We start from the raw sequence: 19,635 nt of genomic DNA, 5'->3' as shown, positions 1-19,635 counted from the left end.
CCTGGTGGTCCAGTGCTTAGACTCTGGGGTCTCATTGCTGAGGGCACAGGTTTAATCCCTGGAGGGGGAACTAAAATCCCACAAGCCACATGGCACAGCTACAAATAAATAAATGCATGGATGGGTAAATAAACGAATACATAGATGAATAGATAAAGAGGCTGATCAGAAACGCAAAGGGCTGCCGGTGCTCTTGACCGAGGCCACACCTGGCCCCGGTGGCCCAGCCCCTGGGAAGAGTCGCCAGGCTGCATACCGATGAGGCGGGCGAGCTCACAGAGGCCCCAGGGCACACGCACGGGCAGCACGGCGCTGCGGCTCTCCTGCAGGGCGACGTTGCACAGGTGGTCTGAGAACCGGCAGAGCCGCTCGGTGACGCTGGCGTCGCACAGGTTCAGCAGCACGTTGAGGCCCAGCGGCTTGAGCGAGGTGAGGTGCAGCTGCCAGTTGGAGTCGTCAAACTGGATGCAGGAGGGGTTCTGCTGGTCCTGGGACAGGCTGAGCATCTCCAGGTGGTAGTCACACACGAAGTCCTCGGCTTCGTAGGGCTCGCCCTCCGGCCCGTGCTGCGTCTGGAGGAGAGGAGGAGGAAGGCAGGGAGCTTAGACTGAAGTTGGAGGGGGTGATACAGGCAGCTCCCCTGAGAGAAGGCACCCCCCCAAGCAGGGCGTGCTCCTGCTCACGCTCTTCCAACCCTCCCCACACCCCTCTGCACCCATCTGTGCTCAGCCACACTGTCACCAGCTCAGAGGAGGCTGTCGAGACTGGGCAAGAAACGGCGAAGCCTCTCTCTCAGCCAGAGGAAGTATTTTTAGAGGGATATCTTTACTGGCTTTCTGTCTCTTGAAGGCGGAGGAAGGAGGAAGGGTCTTGCCCCAACCAATTACCACCGTTGTCACCAAACCCGAAAAAGGGGGAGGGGTCTACTCTGCGGGAGAACCAGGCACAAGGCCTCTGGAGCTGAGAACAGGGGCCGGGATGTCTGAGCCCCGGGCTCCGCCCACCCGGGCTGGGCGGTGCCTCTGCAGCACCCCCAGCAGAAGAGGCCAGGGTGCCTCACAACGGATGAGGTGGCCGCTCCCCGGGCTCCCCTCACCTTGCTGGGGTCGTCGTCTTCGCCGCCCTCGGTGTCCCTACTAAAGCTCACGCTGGAGCCAGACAGGTGTTTGCTGCGGCCATGTGCCCGGTGGTGAGGGTGGGGCTCGGACGCCTTGGGACCGTCGCTTGGCCAGTGGCCGCCGCGCTCCTGCTCATTGGAAAGGTGCAGCGGGGCGTTCAGGGAGCCGGCCAGGAGGGCGTCGCGTTCGTGGGGCTGAGGAGAACAAGGAGCACAGGCCTCGGACCCCGCTCCTGACGTTGCCTCGGGCCAGGAGGCCGGGCAGTTACGGCCCCCCGGGGCCCGTCTCGACAGCAGCTCCTGAGGCCTGAGCCCTCCTCCTCCTCCCGCCTCGCCTCGCCCAGCGGGAGGCCGCCAGCCTGGCCCAGGCCGCACCTCCTCCTCCACCTCGGGATGGCAGAAGGAGCGGGTGGACAGGTCGTCTGTGAGGTCCTCGTGGCTGCTGTGCGGGGGCTCCACCTTCCCGCTGAAGAACAGCACGGTCTCCGGGCTGGGGTTGGGCCACGACAGGATCCCCTGTTTGTCCACACAGCACAGGACCTGCAGGGGGATGGGGGTGCGGCATTTCCCAGGCTGCCGGGGTGCTCCGGAGAGCCGCCTGCCGAGGCGGGGTCCTCCCACGGGGCCGCCCTCACCGTGACGGAGCCCAGGCTGTGCAGCAGGCTGGAGCTGTGGCTCAGTGTGGGCGACGTCCCCTGGATCACCCGCAGGAAGTGGCCCCAAATGCAGCGCAGCATCTCCTGGGGGCAGAGACAAGGTGCTCGGCCACATTTCCCTGGAGATGGCCTTGGGGACCGACAGAGGAAACGGTCTGGGGGAAGTGTGTGCCCCCCCAGCAGTGACACGTTACCCACATGGGACGGGGGGCCAGAGGGGCTCTGAGAGGGAGGCTCAAGGCCATAATGCAGGGGCACCTGGGGGCTCCAGAAGGGGCCTTGGGGAGCTCGGGCTGGGGGTACAGGGCCAGCATCCATCCGGGTGAGGGTACCTGAGAGGACACGGCTTCTGTATAGCTGCTGAGAGTGTCCTCCGAGAACTTGGCCAGCTGCACAGAGAAGAGGGCGTGAGACTTGGGAAGGAAACTGCCACCGTCCCGCAGGCCTTGGAGCCGGCGGGTGGGGGCCTCGCACCTCTCCATGAAGGACACCGGGCAGCCCCAGAACCCGTCTGCTGAGAGCAAGGGTGGATGGATGCCTGGCCATCCCCGGGGCCTAGTCTGGAGACCCTGCTGGCTAGAGAGGCGGAGCCCTCAGAGAGCTGCCCAGGGCTGGCCGTGTGCTGGGCCGCAGGGCGGGAGGTGGGGTGGCTGCACTTCTGCCCTCTTTGCTGGGGGCACAGCCCCCTCTGTCTTTCTGTTCCTGTCTTTGGCTCTTTCTGCACTTTCCCACACCCCCTCCCTGAGGCCCGGGAACTACTGACCAGGGAGCTGGGGGAGGCCTTGCTCATCTGGGCCAGGACACGGGCTTCTCCACAGGCGGTTGCCAGGACCCAGAGGACCGGGAAGAGCAGGGGGAGGATGGGCAGGACGCCATTCACCTGGGAAAGAGCGAGCCCCGCTGAGGTGCCTGGGGCCCTCCCCTGAGCAACAAGGACCGCTGGGGACAGCAGGCAGGAAGTGGGGAAGGAAAGCAGGCGCTCCAAAGCGGAAGTCTGGGAGGCCCCTGGGCTGGGGGTGGGAGGGGCAGTCAGGGCACCACGAGGGGACCCAGTCTCTGGGGAAAGAGAGGAGAGGGCAGTCTTACCTGCAGCTGGAGGAGAGTGTATTGCCAGGTGGTGACACCTGGGGCATTGAGCATGAAGCGCAGGGCGTTGGTGATGAGGAAGCTGGCCTGTTGGGGACAGGAGAGACACTGCCTTAACGCCACCCCTCCCAGGGGGGACTCAGGCTCTAAGGCACCCCACCTTCTGACCACTCACACTCCCCCACCCCTGGCACTGGCCGGCTCACACCTGGACCCTCCTGTCTTTGCTCACAGGCTTGCCTGAGTCTGGCTCCCAGGGTCCCCGAGCCCCCAGCCCCCAGCTGCCCCCGCCACGGCCCGGCCGCACACACCAGGACCACGGGCACCGCGTAGCGCAGCATCACCGACTGCACTGTGAACCTCTCGTTGTCCAGAGCGGTCACCGGGCGGGACAGGGCCATGTCCAGGCACCACCTGCAGAAAGAGATGGTCCTACACTCGGGCGAGCCTTGGGTCCTGCAGTTCCCCGCTCCCCTCCCAGGCCCTGGCCCTGGGAGAATGGCCTCCAGGCCACTGTGGCCCATGGCCACCTCTGAAGCTGTCCCTTCAGAGTCCAGACTGAGAAGGGGTCAATCACCCAGTCGAAGAATTCTCACGAAAGGGACTTCCTTAACAATCCACCCTGCAGTGTAGAGGACATGGGTTCGATCCCTGGATGGGGAACTAAGATCCCACATGCCTTGGAGAAACTAGACCGCGCATCACACCTACTGAGCCTGCAAGCCACAACTGAGACCTGACACAGCCCAACAAACTGGAAAAAAAAGAACCTCACAAGAAGCTAAAGTGAAGGCCCCGCAGATGCCTGCTCTAAGGGGCCCGGGTACGAACCAGGCTCCTTCCTGTCGCCATCGCCGGCTCACGGCTCACAGGGGGAGGCTCTGGGGGGAGAGGTTGGGGGACAGCGCAGCGCCCCCACCTGATGTTGTCGATCACGGGGGTCTCGAGGACACGGAAGAGCCGGTGCTGCTGGGGGTTCTGCGGCCCCTTCTTCACTTCTCCCCGGGGGGACGGGGGTGGTGAGAAAGGGGGGAACAGGTCTCCCGGCTCCAAGACGATGTGCTCGTCGTCCTGCCAGAGATGAAGGGGAGCAGGCGGAGGGTAATCAGTGGGTTCCGGGGAAGCCACTCTTCCTTGACCATTCCAGCGAAGCAGAGACATCTCACCAGGTTAAGGACCATCAGTGAGCAAGGAGTCACCTGGGGTGGGTTGGGCAGAGCCTGGAGGATGGGTTTCCTAGCAACTTAAGGATCACAGGGAAGGAAGAACATGATGAAGAGAAAGATGTCCCAGCTTTTCTCCATTTTTCCTATAGCACATGCCAGGAAACCCGTGAGCTGGGCAGCAAGCGTCAGGATTAAGCCCTGGGACCCTCCCACCACTGCTGGTGGACGTTCCCACAAAATTTCCAGGGAAGGAGAGGAGCCCCCAGCTACCTTGATGCCCCGCAGGGAAGCAAAGGATTCCTGGCCTGGCCTCAGAGCTATGATGTCGCCTTCTACCAGCAGGCTAACCGGCAGGTTGACGAGATGTCCATCTCTATAGGCCCAGTGCAGAGACCAAGATGGTGCGAAGGGCATGTGGAGGTCTGGATACATGGCATCTGGCCACTTGACCTCCTTGCCATCCCTGAGGGCATCTGATGAAGGTGGAAAGACAGACACAGCCTCACCCAGAGCTCCGCACACACCAGCCGGATCCAGCATGCTCTCCTCGCTTCCCCAGAAGGCCTGTGTCAACCCACACCACTCATTCCAGCACTGACCCCTCTGTAGGTCCGCGCCCTGCCTGGCCTCACCTTGGATTTGGTCAATGACGCCCCGCAGTCTCCGTTCTACCTCCCGACGCTTCAGCCGATCTTGCCGCCCAATGAGGACGAGGTTGAGGAGCAGCAGGAGGAAGAGCGCTGAGGCGTTCACCAGCTCCACCCCGCGGCTGGCAGCAAGAGGGGAGGGCGTCCTGGGGGTCCTGGCCAGCGGGGGTTGGGGGGCTCTGCAGCCCAGCCAACCCAGGGCCCCACACTGCCCTCCCCACTCCCTTCTGCTTCTGACAGCAGCTGGCCAAGCAGATTCTCTCTTGACCCAGGCTCTGACTGCGGGGGGCAGTTCCCTGTCTCCCGGGTGGGTACGGGGACAGGAGAAGGACAAGCCCAGACCCTGTGCTGCGAGAGGCAGGAAGAAACCCCACCCACCCAGGGCCGAGGGCTGCGTACCTGCCGGCTGGCTGGCCCCCGCAGCAGGCGAGCAGCAGGAGCACGGCCAGGAGCATGAGCGAGGCGCCCGGCCAGTGGAAACAGGAGCAGCGGTTCCCATGGTGCAGGAAGCTGCTTCTCCACATCTCCTGGAGGGGAGGAGCCGGGGAGTGAGAGGCCAGGGGACAAGCGGGGGGCAGGAAGGGGCCGGGACTCTCCGACCTGCTAGGATCTGACTGCCTTCCTCCCCAGCCTACCCGATCCTTCCCCCGTGGCTGCCTCCGTCATCTTGCTTGGGGGATCGGGACACCACTCTGAAAGGAACCGTGACTCCTTTTTGATTTTTAGGGATGCCTCGGTCGGGTCATGCTGCCCAGGAGGACAGGGTGAGTCCCGGCCCTGAGAATGGGCCTCTCAAGCTTTTCCGCCACCCCAACTGTACAGCCCTATACCACGGCCACAGGTGTGGAGCCCTGGACCAGGGTCACAGGATAAAAATCTCTGGGACTGACCAAGCCCCATAGCAACTGTTGCCACGAGCCTCCGGATCTAAACCTGCCAGTCCCCTGACCCTGTATTAGGTCAAATACCCACCCTATTATCAGTCCTATGGCGTCCCATCACCTAACGCCATCACTCCAGTAGGAATTTTCTCTGTCTTGAGGCTATAAAAATTGGCTGCCAGCCTTTGAAAGGGTTCGGCTCTCCCTCGAGCCGGCCCACTGTGCTAACAGCAGCTCCCACTCTAGAAAACTTTCTTCTCCTCTCATTCTGCCTCACGTCTGCAAATTCCTTTCCCACCCGCGCACAGACCAGGACACCAGCTAGGCTCTGGGCTCCCGGGAGGACGCGTCACCTTCCACGTGAGACATTTCTTCCGCTCCTTCAGGTGTCCATCCAGCACTGCCTCCAGCTGCTCCTTCAGAATGCTGAGGGCCTTCCGGGTGGACAGGCCCAGGGCCAAGGGCGGCTCGCCCTGGAGGGGAGAGGGGGTGGCGCTCGGCATCCCACGGGAGGCCCAGGCCCCCTCCCCTCCGGCCTCACCAGAACCTTCCTCCCTCCTCCCAAGGCCTCGCCCTCCCTCCCCTTCACTAGCCCCTGGCAACCGGTAGGGGTCATGAGCATGTTCCCCACCGAGTGAAAAGATGTGCAGGTACACAGTCCCTGCTCTTCAAAGCCCAGTTTAACACAAAACTAGAGGGACTTCCCTGGCAGTCCAGAGGTTAGGACACCACGCTCCCAATGCAGACGGCACAGGCCTGATCCCTGGTCGGGGAACTAAGATCCCGCAGGCCACCTGGCGCAGCCAAAAAGTAAAATAAACAGGACCAGAAACACCTTTCTAGGCTTAGCGTCTTCTAACTCTCCTTTCACTCAACTCCTGACCCACTGCCATCAGCAGCCCAGTACCACTTGGGCCGTGCTCACCGCCCAGCTCCCCTTACTTCACTGGGGCCATCTCTCCCAGTTCTCCGGCTGGAAAATGTGGATTGTTTAAGTGTGAGGGGCTTCCCTGGTGGCTCAGCTGGTAAAGAATCCGCCTGCAATGTGGGAGACCTGGGTTTGACCCCTGGGTCGGGAAGACCCCCTGGAGAAGGGAAAGGCTACCCACTCTGGTATTCTCGACTGGAGAATTCCATGGACTGAACAGTCTGTGGGGTCAGTTGCAAAGACCAACTTCCGCTTTCTAAGTGGGGAGAAGAGAACTAATCTAGAGGTACTAGCTTAAAGTTCTCCTTAGTAAAAACGTGAAGGAGGAAAACCCCACCAACTTCTGTCATCACCAGTTCATTAAAGGGAAGCTACTGTAACACTGATGGCGGGAAGAACACAAGCTCAGAAAAAGGTTGCTCCCAGGCTGCTCCTTGCAGCAGCCGCTCCCAGGAAAGGGCCTGTACGGACCACACCCCGCACTCCCGCTCGCTGAGGGTGGGTGAACGAGGCACGGACAGGGTGGTTGGTGGCACATTTTCCTCTGTGGCCCCACAGCCTGACCTCTGCCATCGAGACCCCCTCTCCTGGGCTTCTCGCTTCCTCTGTCCTGTCCACCTACCCCGCAGTCCCTCCTGTGACATCTCCACAACACTGTGTACGTTTCCAGGGAAACATCAGCCACAGGAATTCGCCTGCCAGCAATAAGCTTCCAACTCCTAAATCTGACCTGTAGCCTGACCACTGTCCTAAATTCTGACCTGTTTCTGAACTGATCCACAGCTCTTTCATAGGTATCTGTGAGTTGACACGTGCGAAACCCCGAAACTGCCGCCCAGCTCTCCCCACCAGAGCCAGTAGCCCTCCTGCAAGTTACCACCTCACCCAGGCATTTCAGCCCCTCCCCTCAACCCCTGCCTCCCCTTCCCGCCTCCCAGTGCCTACCTTCTATCCCAGCCAGGGAGCGTGCATCTGATCAACTGACCCTGTTTCCCTTTAAAATCCAGCCCAGACTCCTGAGCATGGTCTGGGATCTTCTCCAGCCTCTTCTCCTGCTGTTCCTGCCACATGCCCAGCTCCGTGAGCTCATGTGCCAACATCTTCCTGCATTTTCCTAGCCAAGAACACACTCCCTGCCCCAGACAACTCTTACTTCTCTGAGACTCGGCTCAAACACCACCCGCTCTGGGAAATTTCCCAAAGCCCAGGGCTGCACGTACTGCAGGAGGCTGGTATTCCAAAGGCACCCCAGGGCGCCCTGGCTCACAGGCGGCGCCGCAGAGCGCTGTCGCCATAGGTCTGCTTGTCTGGCTCCCCCACCAGACAGCCAGCCAGTTCCTTGAAAACAGGTGGTGAATTCTTCCATGTCTATACTCTCCCACCAGACACAGGGCAGCGGCTCAATGAATACTTGCTGAATGAATGAATGAACGAACGTACGTGTAGCTTCACGGGTATCAAGGACACCTTAATGAGGGTTGTCAAGTGTTCAGCCACTCAATCGTGTCTGACTCTGTGACCCGATGGACTGCAGCCTGCGGGGCTCCTCTGTCCATGGGATTATTCTCCAGGCAAGAACACTGGAGTGAGTTGCCATTTCCTGTTCCTGGGGATCTTTCCGAACCAGGGATAGAACCCGCATCTCTTGCATCTCCTGCGTTGGCAGGCAGTTTCTTTACCACTAGTGCCACCTGGCAAGCCCAACCCAGGACCTACGGCAGAACTGCCTAGAGCTTTTACAAATGTGCAAGTCCAGGTCCCCACCCCAGACCTACCCAATCGACGCTTCTGGAGGTGAGGCCCACTCTGGGTGGATCTGAGGCACAGATCCCCAGCTGGCGGTCCAGGGGAAAAGAAGGCCCCCGGGAAAGACAGGGCCTGGGGGAGCAGTGAGTCTTTCCCAGGGCAACCTGAAGAGCACCAACGTGGGCTTTCACCAGGGAAAGTTCTGAGCAAGGAGAGGGAAGGCCTAGCCCTGGGGCGCCAAGAAAGGGTCTGGGTTTATCCACTGGGTCCCGGCCAAGCGTCACTAAGCCAATGGGGCCCTGGCTGCCCGGGTTCACAGCCCTACCTCTCCGTTCCCACCCTCGGGGTCCTGCCCTGACTTTGTCCACTAATGTTTCTGGATTTCCTCCTCCCTGCGGGTCTCCATATTCCATGGCAGCCTAGCCCCTCACCAGATACACATCTCCACCACTAGGGGTTGATGGCCTGAGGTGGCATCCCCTGGCTGCAGACTGGGCACCGGGGGCTTGTCGCCAGCTCTCTCAGCCTGAGGGGTGAGGATGGACCCCAGAGTGGGTCCCACCCAAAGACCTCCCAGCTCCTTCACTTGAACCCCAACCCCCCATCCCTGCTCTCCACAGAGGCTCTGGGGGATTATGAGATGAGAGCTGCCTCTTCCAAGAGGGAAGAACTGGTCATTTCAGCTCAGGAAGAAATGGGCCTCCAGGCAGGGAGCTGGCACCCCCTTAAGGGTAAACACCTCCCTCTGGCAGGGATCTGGGCCGAGAGCCCATGGTCCAGAACAAAGGAGTACCAGGTAAGGCCAGCACCTCTGCCTAGACTCCTGGCTGGAGGGAAGAAAGCCTCCAGGGGCAAGAAGGAGGAAGAGAAAAGCAAAGGGTGACCAGGGGTCTGTCCAGGGCCAAGGGGCTGGCCCCGGAGGGGGATGCCTGCCCCTCTCGTCCCGGAAAACCCCGGAAGAAGAGAGTCTGGGAGGCCCGCCTGTCCTCCCCCTGCCCCGTCCTCCCCCGGGCTCAACCCTCCGAACTCCCTTCCCCAGCAGGGACTGCGAGTTCCCAGGGTAGACTTGCCTAGGCCAGGTCTCCAGAAACTAAAGTGAGTACACCTCCTGCGGGCAGGGGAGGGCTGGCTGGCAGAGGTGGACAGGCTGTGCGCCAAAGGGCAGGAGAAAGCAAGGGCGACAAAGCCCACGGGGCTGCGGGGTCACCCGGAGAGCGGCTTGGGCCGGAACAGGTGCCAGGCTCAGGAAGGCTAAGGGAGCAGCCGGGGCGCAGCCTTCCTCTGGCCGGGCCTTTAGACCATGGACACTCAGCAACTGCCCTCCGCCTGCCCTGCAGCTGGCCTGTACCCGCTGTCTTATTTCAGGCACCCCAAACCCCCTGAGTCCCCCACCCAGCGATCGTTTAGCTCCTTCTCTGCCTCCAGGTTCTTGGAACCTAGAGTCTGCTCCCCTCCCGGGGTGGAAGGAGGGGCCAGAGGGCGGCAGAAGCTCCAGGGGCAGCGGGAGGTGAGCACGGAGCCCCCGTGAGTCAGCCCCCCGCATGTTGTGTCTGGTCTGGAGCACCCACTCCAGACTGGCGATTAAAGGCAACACAGCAAGGGGAAAATGAGCCATTGTAATTATATGCCTCCTGAGGAAAGCACCTGCCCGCACAGAGGCCCCAGGGCCCGACACCGCCCTTCAGTCGACCCTCCGCGGCCCGCAAACCCAACTGTTGTGGCTGCACACGAGGCTTGATGACAACCCCCTCTCCAGCAGGAGAGCCCGGGTGTGGGGAAAACCACTGCTTCTCTGCTTTTCCCGAGGCTTTCCACCCACGAGGTGTGAGAAATGAAGCGGAGGAAACTGGTGAAAGAAAAGGCTCCTGGCAGCCCTTCTCAAAAGCACTGAGTGAGGCTGGGCACCCACAGTGGGTTCGGTGCAAGGCTGGGGCTGGTGTGAGAGATAAGAACCCAGGTCACACGCACTCCATCTAAGGTCTGCTCCTCTCCGTCCACCAAGGCCAAGAAGGGCGAGGAGAACCTGTCCCAGAGGGATGCTCAGACGCTCCTCCTCCTCCCCGCCCCCAGGCACCTCCAGGAGGCTTCGGGGGTCAGCAGCCAGGTCTCCACGCCAGAGGGGAGGGGCGGCCCTGCTTCTTCCCCGACACTGAGGTTTTCTGGGCAGAAGCAACCATGTCCCACTCTCTGAGCTGCTCAGCCTCCACTCCCGAGGCCCCAGCAGGGGTGGGCTCAGGAGGGCTGCCACCACACCCCTCACTCCCTCTCCATCTCATCACCAAAGGAGGAGACGGGTCAGGCCCGGGGATTCAGGGAGCAGCAGGTGGTGACGGATCTCTGTCTGGTCCAATCAGAACCCAAGGAACCTGCTCCAGAACCGAATCTGCTCCCCAGGGCCCAGAGCTAAGCATCTGGGTCAGTCTAATGAGGCTTCAAGAGCCAGTACACCTGGGCTGCCCTGTGCCACCATGGTCAGGCTTCTCCGGTGGCCCAGAAGCAGAAGCCCTCAGCCGCCCACCCCCTCCGGCCCCCAGACCCGTCAGGACTCCTCTGAGGTTCCCTCAGCAAAGCAGCTATCTTCTTTCCTGTTTGACCTGTTTCAGGAAAAAGTGGACTCAAGGTCCCCTAGACTCAGGGGGACCAACGATGAACTGGCCTCGGCCACAGCACAAAGCCACTAGTCAGAACCAGCTGACCCTCTGCCAGGTCCCCTGGGTCACAGCCTTCATGGCCGGTGCAGCGGGCAGGGGACCCAAAGCTGGACTTCAAGATGTTGGAATCACCGGAGCAGAGATTCGGCCACTGTCCTCCAGGACAGATGACAAGCATCACCACGAATCTCATCTGAGCTGGGCCAGACAGACCCGAATCGACTCCACCGACAAGCAACTCAAAGCTTTAAGCAGGGGCCCCTCCTCCTCTTCCTCATACGGACCGGGCACTTTCACCCACCTCCTGCGGACAAGACCCAGGAAGAAACCCTGGTGGCTCCTGTCTCAAGACCCATGTGGTCCAGGGGGAGACGCCTCCTTCACGGCCCCGAGGACGGGCTGGCATCCAAGCCTTGTATGTGGTGACCTGGGTGCCCGCATGCCGTGAGAGGGTGCCCCACGGGGAAACGCGGGCTCCCGTCCCGCTCTGGGTGACCATGGGTGACTCAGGGGCTGGGTGGGCGGCTCCACACCCCGGCTTCCTGGTTCCCACTCCCAGGCTCCTTCCACAGTCCCTGCTCCCTCTAATGCAGGTCCAGCCTCCACCTTCGACCCCACCGTTAATCCAAAGCCTCCAACACAAAGCGGGGAAGCCGGGCGGGCGGGACGGGGCTGTCAAGCCCAGCCGGCATACTCACTTTGCCGCCTTTGCCCTGAGGGGCCGTCCACAGCTCTGCCCGCTTAAAGAGCATGGGGCAGCACCTGGGTCACAAGCGAGTCAGCTACCGGGCTGCCAACACTGCCTCCAGGGAGGGCGAGAAGGAGACGGGGAAACGGAGAGGGTGAGGGAGGGCAGGGGAGAACAGGGGAGAGGGCTGGAGCGCGTGTGAGCGAGGAGGACCCTGCGCAGCGGTGGCAGCAGCGGAGTGGAGCTTCAATCTGCTGATTAATTCAGCCTGTTCCCAGTCATGCTGCAGATCGAGGGAGGGAGGAGGCGGAGGAGGAGACCGGGCTGCCGGTGCAGGAGGGCGGGGCAGGGGTGGGAGAGAGGGGAAAGCTGGCAGCGGCTCTGCCAGATGTCGGGGGCTTGGCCCATTCAGCAGGGGAGGCACCGTGGGGAGCCCGGAGCTCGGGAGGCGCCCACCAGAGGAGAGGCTGGGCAGGAAATCGTTGCTGTCGGCCCGCAGCCCCCAAGGCAGCTGCCGCATCAAGGAGGACCTGGCCTCTCACCGCCCCAATCCCTTTCCTGGGGCCCGTGTCACTGGGCGAGGTGAGGGGCCCTACCAGGGGAAGTCCCCCAGATCCCTGACACTCCAGCATGGAGCCACACCAACTGCAGCCCTCTCCTCTGTTAGAGCTGCAGGAAGGAGGGGAGGGGGGACTTGAGAGTTATTAATAGCAGCACATCCTAGAGGAGGGGAGAGGACTGACAAGTGAGAAAACTGGAGCAGTGACTTCCAGGAGGGCAGAAACCGGGGGACCGGAGAGGGAGGGAAGAGCCCCTGAAAGGAAGCCTCTGCGGATCCCAACAACGGACCAAACTCCTTCCCGCCAGGTGGGGGGGCCTCCAAGAGCCACTCAGCGGTGCCATGCAGAGCTCAGCCAGCAGCCGTCCGCCGACTGCATGCAGACGCTCCTGCCCAGGTGCTGCTGGGACAGGACACCGGGCCTCGTCCCCAGAAGAAAGTGAGGCTGCGGACCTCCTGGGGCTTCATTCAGGGCCTGGGTGTCACTCCGGGACCCCGAGTTTGACACACAGGAAGCTGTCAGAACGGACCCCCTGGATGATGTAGGGGCAAAAGACCCTGGGAGTGGACAGGAGAGTTCTCTGCCTCCCTCCAGGCTACCCTGAGGCTGGGGCAGGAACACCTCGGCGGAGATGAAACGGTCTAACAGGTCGAAAACCTGAGTGCGGGCTGGACCTGAGACAGGCTCTCCAGGGCTCTGCTTCCTAGACAACACCATCTCCTCTGCAGCCAGCCTCTCCCCTCCCCATTCTCTAGCACAGTTCCCCGGGGGGGCCCACCCCAGGCCCCGCCAAACCCAGAGCTGAGTGGGGATAGGAAAGGAAGGGCCTGGGCTGTCCAGGGGTTAAGGGCAGGAAGTCTCCCAGAGGACGGGGGAGGAGGGGTTGGCTTCAGAGGCAGTCACTCTGATTTTGGGCAGCAGCTTTAGCAAAGTGCCCAGGAAACTTCTGACCCCCAGCCCCGGCTCCCAGGGCACACTCCCCTTTAGCTTTCTAAAAAGACACTGCTCTGGGGGAACCACAACTAAGCAAGCACTGTCTCTCCTGTGCAACAGCCCATAGGGTTTAACTCAGGTGCTCCACAGCCCCCAGCACAGCCTTCTGGTGTCCGGTCCCCCCTTTCCAACACTGTCCGCTGCAGCAAGTGCAAGGGGAACTTCTGAGAAGGAGAGACCCAGACCGTCACTGCCAACGGCACATCCACCACAGGCTGGAGACGGACAGCGGTGCCTGCCGAGCACACTGAGGACAGGTAGGTCGCAAAGAGGAGGGAGGCAAGATGCAAAGGATCAACCGGCAACAGCCAAACGGTTGCCAGGCAACGACAGGCAGCCTCACCAACAACTCCCAGCATGTCAGCTCACCCACTCCCGTTGGAGGCCCCAGGGATCCACTTTATAAGCCTACATTTACACAACTCACAAGGAACCTCAGGTAGAAATGTCATCAGATCTATTACTTAGCTGCTTACCCTATAAATTCCTCAACTAGTCTGTCTGTGAGCCAAAGGCCATCCCCTGGGGGCCTAGAGTTCTACCAACCACAGGGAGCATTCCATGAATACAACTGATGATGGTGGTGATGGTGCTTTCTAGAACAGGAGAGCATCTATCCAGAAAGAAAAAGAAGAGGATGAAGGAAAACAAACCCTCCCCAACAAAAGGCATCCAGCCTGGGTTCACAAGTGTTCTTTGGGCTTGAGAGAGAAGCCAGCCCCTAGACCACAGAAATCTGTTTCCCTGATTCAATAGTAATGGATGTTTCAGCCACAGGCTGGAACCAGAGGAAGATACTGTCCTCTGTTTTGGGGACATTCAACCTCACCCAGGCAGGCCACCTCATCACCACATCGTAACCTTCGGAGGGAGGGCGCTCCCTGGAATTGAGCAGTGCATGGCCCTTGCAACTGTACGCAGCAGCCTTGCACCCAGGCTGGGGGTGGGACAAGTGCAGCCTTGCCTGCGTGCCAATCCCTGCTAGGATGGACACTTGCACAGCAGCCAGAGGCCTCTGTGAGCAGGAGGCTGAACACACCTGCCTTAAGCTCAGGTCCACGAGCCTGCTCCACAGCCCATCCAGAGGCACGTGAATCCTGGAGCGGAACATGTCAGCAGTCAGCCAGGTTCCAGTGTGTGGACCCACGGCTCCTTCCCCAGACCTCCCAAGGTCTCTTTGGCAGGAAGATCACTATCATAAGTTCAAGTCAATAAATATTTACTAAGCTCTTTCTACATGCCAGGCTCTATGCAAGGAGCCAGGGACGCTGAGATAAAGCGGGACAGACAGATGGTGTCAACACGGCATAGCAAGGACGACGGTGGAGGGGCTGTGAATGCTGGAAGAAGGGACTCCGGAGGGAGGAGGAAGTATCTGGAGAAGGTCATGCTTAAACCAGATCTTGAATGAAAGAAAAGTAGAAGTCTGGCAGGAAAAGGAGGGGGAGGGGATTAGGTAACAGCCTAAACACGAAGTGTGTACCCAGACTCTAAAGCGCTCAGAATTACCAGTGGTGGGACTTCCTTGGCAGTCCAGTGGTTAGGACTCTGTGTATCCACAGCAGGGGGCACAGATCTGATCCCTGTTCAGGGAACTAAGATCCCAGAGGCCGCACAGCACACCCCCCAGAAAAAGAATTACCAGTGGTAAAGACCACAGCAGGGGAGGTGTGGGATGCTGGGCCAATGGGCAGAAGTGGGCGTGTGGAGGGCTCTGGACCCCATAGTAAAGGTTTTGGCAGGCGACACAATGACTTTTAAGCAGGAGCAACAAAAGGTCAGCTCTGTATTTTGGGTAGCTTTCCCTGCCCACCCAGTGGAGACAGGGAGTCAGAGACAGGGGGACCTGCTAGGAATGTGTGATGGGAGTCCAGGCAGAGATGTAGGGGAATCTTCGTCCCAGGAGAGGGGTACTCGGATCGACGACAAATCTACCTCCGCGTAAAGATGGTATATGTGGAGGCTGTGGGTGCCCAAGTCAGGCTGGGGAGTGCCACCTGGACCCCTGGGGGGCTCACCCCCAGCTGATTCAGCAGCTGTGCCTGGAGTTTGACTGGGGAGCTCTTCCCTAACCAGAAAGAGGGCGCCGGACAATACTCAACAGGGCTCGGCAGGCTTGGGCAGAGAGCAAACAAGCGAAATTACACAGCCCTGGGCGAGGAGTGGAGACTGGCTGGGAGCCAACCCCGATCGAGAACTGGCTCCATGCGGCCACGTTCACTGGTCCACCCTCTGCCCTTGAGTCACAGCTCCTGGAATCCGTGCGTTCCGGCCGTCAATGGCCTCATCGAGGGATCAGATCACGTGCTACAAGCCCCAGAGCCACACACCCCACCTCTCACTTTCAGTGTCAAGCCCCCTCACGAGGACCTCCCAGGCAAACACAGTCGGGAGAGTCCAACAGAAACACACACAGTCCCCAGGAGGGCAACCATCACGGCCTACCTCGTGCTTCTCTTTCAGGTCCATGGGCCCAGAGTACTGCAGGCATGCCCAGAGGACGGTGGTCACCCCCGAAAGGAAGGTTCCTCTGCAACATGTACGAACCCCAGTGACTCTGTCACAGTCACCGTGACATCTGGGGGAAAAAGAAGAAAGAGGTTCCATGGGGCTGTTTCTGTGAAACACAAGAGGATCACCTCAACAGTCGAGCAGGACATGGAGGAGATGGTGCCCTGACCGCTGGGCCCCAGCCTGTCCTGGCAGCTGGCAGCTTTGTGAAGTCAAGAGGGAGACGGCTACAGAGGGGATGCTGGAGGGCTGTAAGCTTCCCCTCTTTTAACCTTCATTTTTGGAGGCATGTACACTTTGTTCTTTGACTTGCTGCCTTTCAGCGAGTAGGAAAAGCCATGGCTTATTAGCTCTTTATTTTTGGAAGCACTGCATGGCATGCGAGATCTTAGTTCCCCAACCAAGGATGGAACCCGCACCTCCTGCAGTGGAAGTGCAGAGTCTTAACCACTGAACCACCAGGGGAGTCCCTCCTTGGCTCTTTAAAAGAGAAGGTATGGGACTTCCCTGGTGGTCCAGTGTTTAAGACTACGCGTCCACTGCGGATGGTGTGGGTTCGATCCCTGGTCAGGGAACTAGGAATCCTGCATGTCACACGGTGCAGCCCCTCCCCCCAAAAAGTGAAGGTAAACTGGAATCTAGATACAACTGGAATAATCAGGCAAATGGTGGAGAGAGCAGCAGAGATGATTGGGGTAGAGACATGCTTGCTCCACCTTGTGGGAAACACACACCGTAAGCAAATGCGTGCACGCCCAGGGCCGCGGGCCTCTCTTGCACCTGGTCAATGGGGCAGTGCTCAGTAGGCACCTGGGCGGGTGCCCCAGGCTGCAGGGTCCAAGGCAACAGTAATGCGGAAAATGAAGATTAGTCTCACCTCCCCACCTCCTACTCCCTCCCCATATAACCCCTGACCCTCACCCATACACACTTTATAATTTCAGACGAGTGTTTGGGTGAAGAGTGCGTGCATGCGTGAGTGCAGGCTAAGTTGCTTCAGTCGTGTCCAACTCTGCGACCCTATGGACTGTAGCCCGACAGGCTCCTCTGTCCATGGGATTCTCCAGGCAAGAATACTGGAGTGGGTTGCCATAACCTCCTCCAGAGGATTTTCCCCACCCAGGGATTGAACTCGTGTCTCTTATGTCTCCTGTATTGGCAGGCGGGTTATTTACGACTAGTGCCACCTGGGAAGGCCAATTAGCTGCAGAGAGAGCAAACTAACCTCCTCTCTAACAGTTCTCTTGGGGCCGACAGCACAGCCTTATTAAGAGGAGCTGGTCAGAAGCCCAGGAGAACTGTCTAGAAACAATTAAAAAAAAAAAAAAAAGCTGTGTCCAGAGGACCCCAGGCAGGAGGCCCAGGCGTGGCAGGCACTAAATCCGACCCACAATCCCATCCGATCCCTCACGGGCCTGCATGGCTGAGTCTGCCCGTCCCTCTGCTCTGCCAAGCAGGGCTCACAGTCCCAGAGGTCAGAGGCAGCCAGCTGACATGGGATCCGGGGAGGCTGAGTGTGCATCTCCCAGAGGCCGCTCTGACTCGGGCACCCAGGCCCTGTTTACAAGGACAGCTCAAGGTCCCCATGACAGCCCATCCCAGCGGGGGCTGGAAGAGACAGTCACTGCACAGAGAGAGGCATCAGGAGCCATGCGGAGATTCCGCTCAACTTCTCCGCCAACACTACCAGGGTAAGACGACTGTGCGGCCAGCTGGAACCGCAGCAGCTCCGAAAGGGCAGCCAGGAGCACGACATTCTTCTGTGAGTCTCTGTGTTCCCATCACTCCATACATGGGATTCTGGGAGAGAGCCGGCCCTAACTGCCTAATCTGAAACCAGTAGCTGTGTCCTTAAAGGGCCAGGTCTACTCCCCGCCCATGGTGAAAAAACCCACAGGCTTCAAAGCCAAACACCGGTGGGTTCAAATCCTGGCTCCATCATGTGCCAAGTGCCAAATGACCTTGGCGAATCACCTGCCTCTCTGAGCCTCAGTGTACCTGTTCAATGAAAGGGAGTGATGATGCCTATTTCACAGTATTAATATTGACACACTTCACTCAGGTCCAACTCTGTGACCCTATGGACTGTAGCCCGCCAGGCTCCTCTGTCCATGGGGTTCTCTAGGCAAGAATACTGGAGTGGATGGCAGTGCCCTCTTCCAGGGGATTGTCCTGGCCCAGGGACTGAACCCACGTCTCTGACGTCTCCTGCACTGGCAGGCGGGTTCTTTACCAGTAGTACCACCTGGGAAGCCCAACACACACCCACAAAAATGACTAAAATGAAGAATACCGACAGTACCTACTGTTGTGAGGACACGAACTGGAAAATCACTGGTGGGACTATCACATGGTGTAACCACTTGGGAAAACGTTTTGGCAGTCTCTGATAAAGTAGAGATGACTGCTGAAAAAGGCGGGGGTTAGAGGCACCAACCTCTGACAGCACCACCGCACCCTCGGAGTGTAGTGGAAAGTCCACATGTAACTTTATAGTCAGCCCTCCAATTTACAGTCCTGCGTTATGGATTCAACCCACCATGGATCATGTAGCACTCTGGTTCGTATTCAGTGAAAGAAATACAGATATAAGTGGACTCATGCAGTTCAAGGGCCAACTATAAACACTTATTACATGACCAAGTAATCAAAATATACACCCTCACAAATATTCATAGCAATTTCATTCAAAGTAGCCCCAGATTGGAATAATGCAAATGTTCACTCACAGGTGGACAAATGTCCACTCAACATTGAAAAAACTAAGATCATGGGATCCAGTCCCATTACTTCATGGCATATAGATGGGGAAACAATGGAAACAGTGAAAGATTTTATTTTCTTGGGCTCCAAAATCACTGCTGACAATGACTGAAGCCATGAAATTAAAAGATGCTTGCTCCTTGGAAGAAAAGCTATGACAAACCTAGACAGCATATTAAAAAGCAGAGACATTACTTTGCTGACAAAGGTCCATATAGTCAAAGCTATGGTTTTTCCAGTAGTCATGTATGGATGTGAGAGTTGGACCATAAAGGAGGCTGAGCACCAAAGAATGGATGCTTTCAAACACCACAGTGTTAGAGAAGACTTTTGAGAGTCCCTTGGACTGCAAGGAGATCAAACCAGTCACTCCTAAAGGAAATCAATCCTGAATATTCATTGGAAGGATTGACGCTGAAGCTGAAGCTCTAATACTCTGGCCACCTGATGTGAAGAGCCAACACATTAGTAAAGACCCTGATCCTGGGAAAGGTTGGAGGCAGGAGAATTAGAGGTTGACAGAGGACAAGATGGTTGGATGGCATCACCAACTCAATGGACATGAGTCTGAGCAAGCCTCGGGAGATGGTGATGGACAGGGAAGCCCAGTGTGCTGCAGTCCACGGGGTCGCAAAGATCCGGACGTGACCGAGTGAATGAACAACTACCACTCACAGGTGAATGGATGAATGTGTTATGGTTAATGCGTATCATGGAATTCTACCCAGCAACAAATACATACATGCAACCGATACGTACAACAATGTGGCTGAATATGAAAAACATCTGATGAGTAAAAGAAGCCACTCACAAAAGAGTGCCTACTGTATGACTCAATTTACATAAAATTTATTGTTGTTGTTTAGTCATTAACTAGTGTCTGATTCTTTGTGACCCTATGGACTGTAGCCCACAAGGCTCCTCTGTCCATGGGATTTCCCAGGCAAGGATACTGAAATGGGTTGCCATTTTCTTCTCCAGGGGATCTTCTAGCCCTAGGGATTGAATCTGTCTCTCCTACATTGCATGTGAATTCTTTACCACTGAGCCACCTGGGAAACCCATACAAACTTTAGAACAGGCAAAACTAATCAATCATGGCAGCAAGCAGATCAGGAGTTGTCTGGGGTCAGGGAGAGGGAATGACCACAAATGACATAGAGATCTTTTGTTTAATATTGTGACTGTGAGTGGTGGTTATGGGATGTATACATTTGTCAAAATTCTTTGAACTATATACTT

General features: G+C 58.5%; 1 protein-coding gene across 12 annotated transcripts in view; it reads right to left on the bottom strand.

Moving 5' to 3' along the window:
- The window catches only part of TMEM94 (transmembrane protein 94), a 36,818-nt gene that overhangs the window by 7,557 nt on the left and 9,626 nt on the right, over nucleotides 1-19,635 (bottom strand). For 5 of the 12 annotated variants that reach the window (XM_086356027.1, XM_086356031.1, XM_086356029.1 and 2 more), the window contains exons 2-15: nucleotides 15,565-15,697; nucleotides 5,907-6,026; nucleotides 5,072-5,199; nucleotides 4,658-4,794; nucleotides 4,296-4,498; nucleotides 3,779-3,930; nucleotides 3,171-3,273; nucleotides 2,860-2,946; nucleotides 2,537-2,653; nucleotides 2,106-2,162; nucleotides 1,753-1,857; nucleotides 1,493-1,657; nucleotides 1,097-1,312; nucleotides 257-572 (exon numbers count right to left, since the gene is read on the bottom strand). In XM_086356027.1, coding sequence (XP_086212153.1) covers nucleotides 257-572; nucleotides 1,097-1,312; nucleotides 1,493-1,657; nucleotides 1,753-1,857; nucleotides 2,106-2,162; nucleotides 2,537-2,653; nucleotides 2,860-2,946; nucleotides 3,171-3,273; nucleotides 3,779-3,930; nucleotides 4,296-4,498; nucleotides 4,658-4,794; nucleotides 5,072-5,199; nucleotides 5,907-6,026; nucleotides 15,565-15,588 — 1,930 coding nt within the window. In that variant the 5' untranslated portion in view covers nucleotides 15,589-15,697. Of the gene's footprint in view, nucleotides 1-256; nucleotides 573-1,096; nucleotides 1,313-1,492; nucleotides 1,658-1,752; nucleotides 1,858-2,105; nucleotides 2,163-2,536; nucleotides 2,654-2,859; nucleotides 2,947-3,170; nucleotides 3,274-3,778; nucleotides 3,931-4,295; nucleotides 4,499-4,657; nucleotides 4,795-5,071; nucleotides 5,200-5,906; nucleotides 6,027-11,576; nucleotides 11,820-15,564; nucleotides 15,698-19,635 lie in introns of those variants that run through there. The other 7 variants (XM_086356025.1, XM_086356026.1, XM_086356036.1 and 4 more) reach the window with 5 other exon arrangements.

Source organism: Bos grunniens, chromosome 19 (genome assembly GCF_055505025.1).
Source record: "Bos grunniens cultivar Pamir isolate PY7600 chromosome 19, Bosgru_T2T1.0, whole genome shotgun sequence".
Lineage (NCBI taxonomy): Eukaryota > Metazoa > Chordata > Mammalia > Artiodactyla > Bovidae > Bos > Bos grunniens.
The sequence above is the reverse complement of the archived record's forward strand: the minus strand, read 5'-3'. Positions and strand labels throughout refer to the sequence as shown.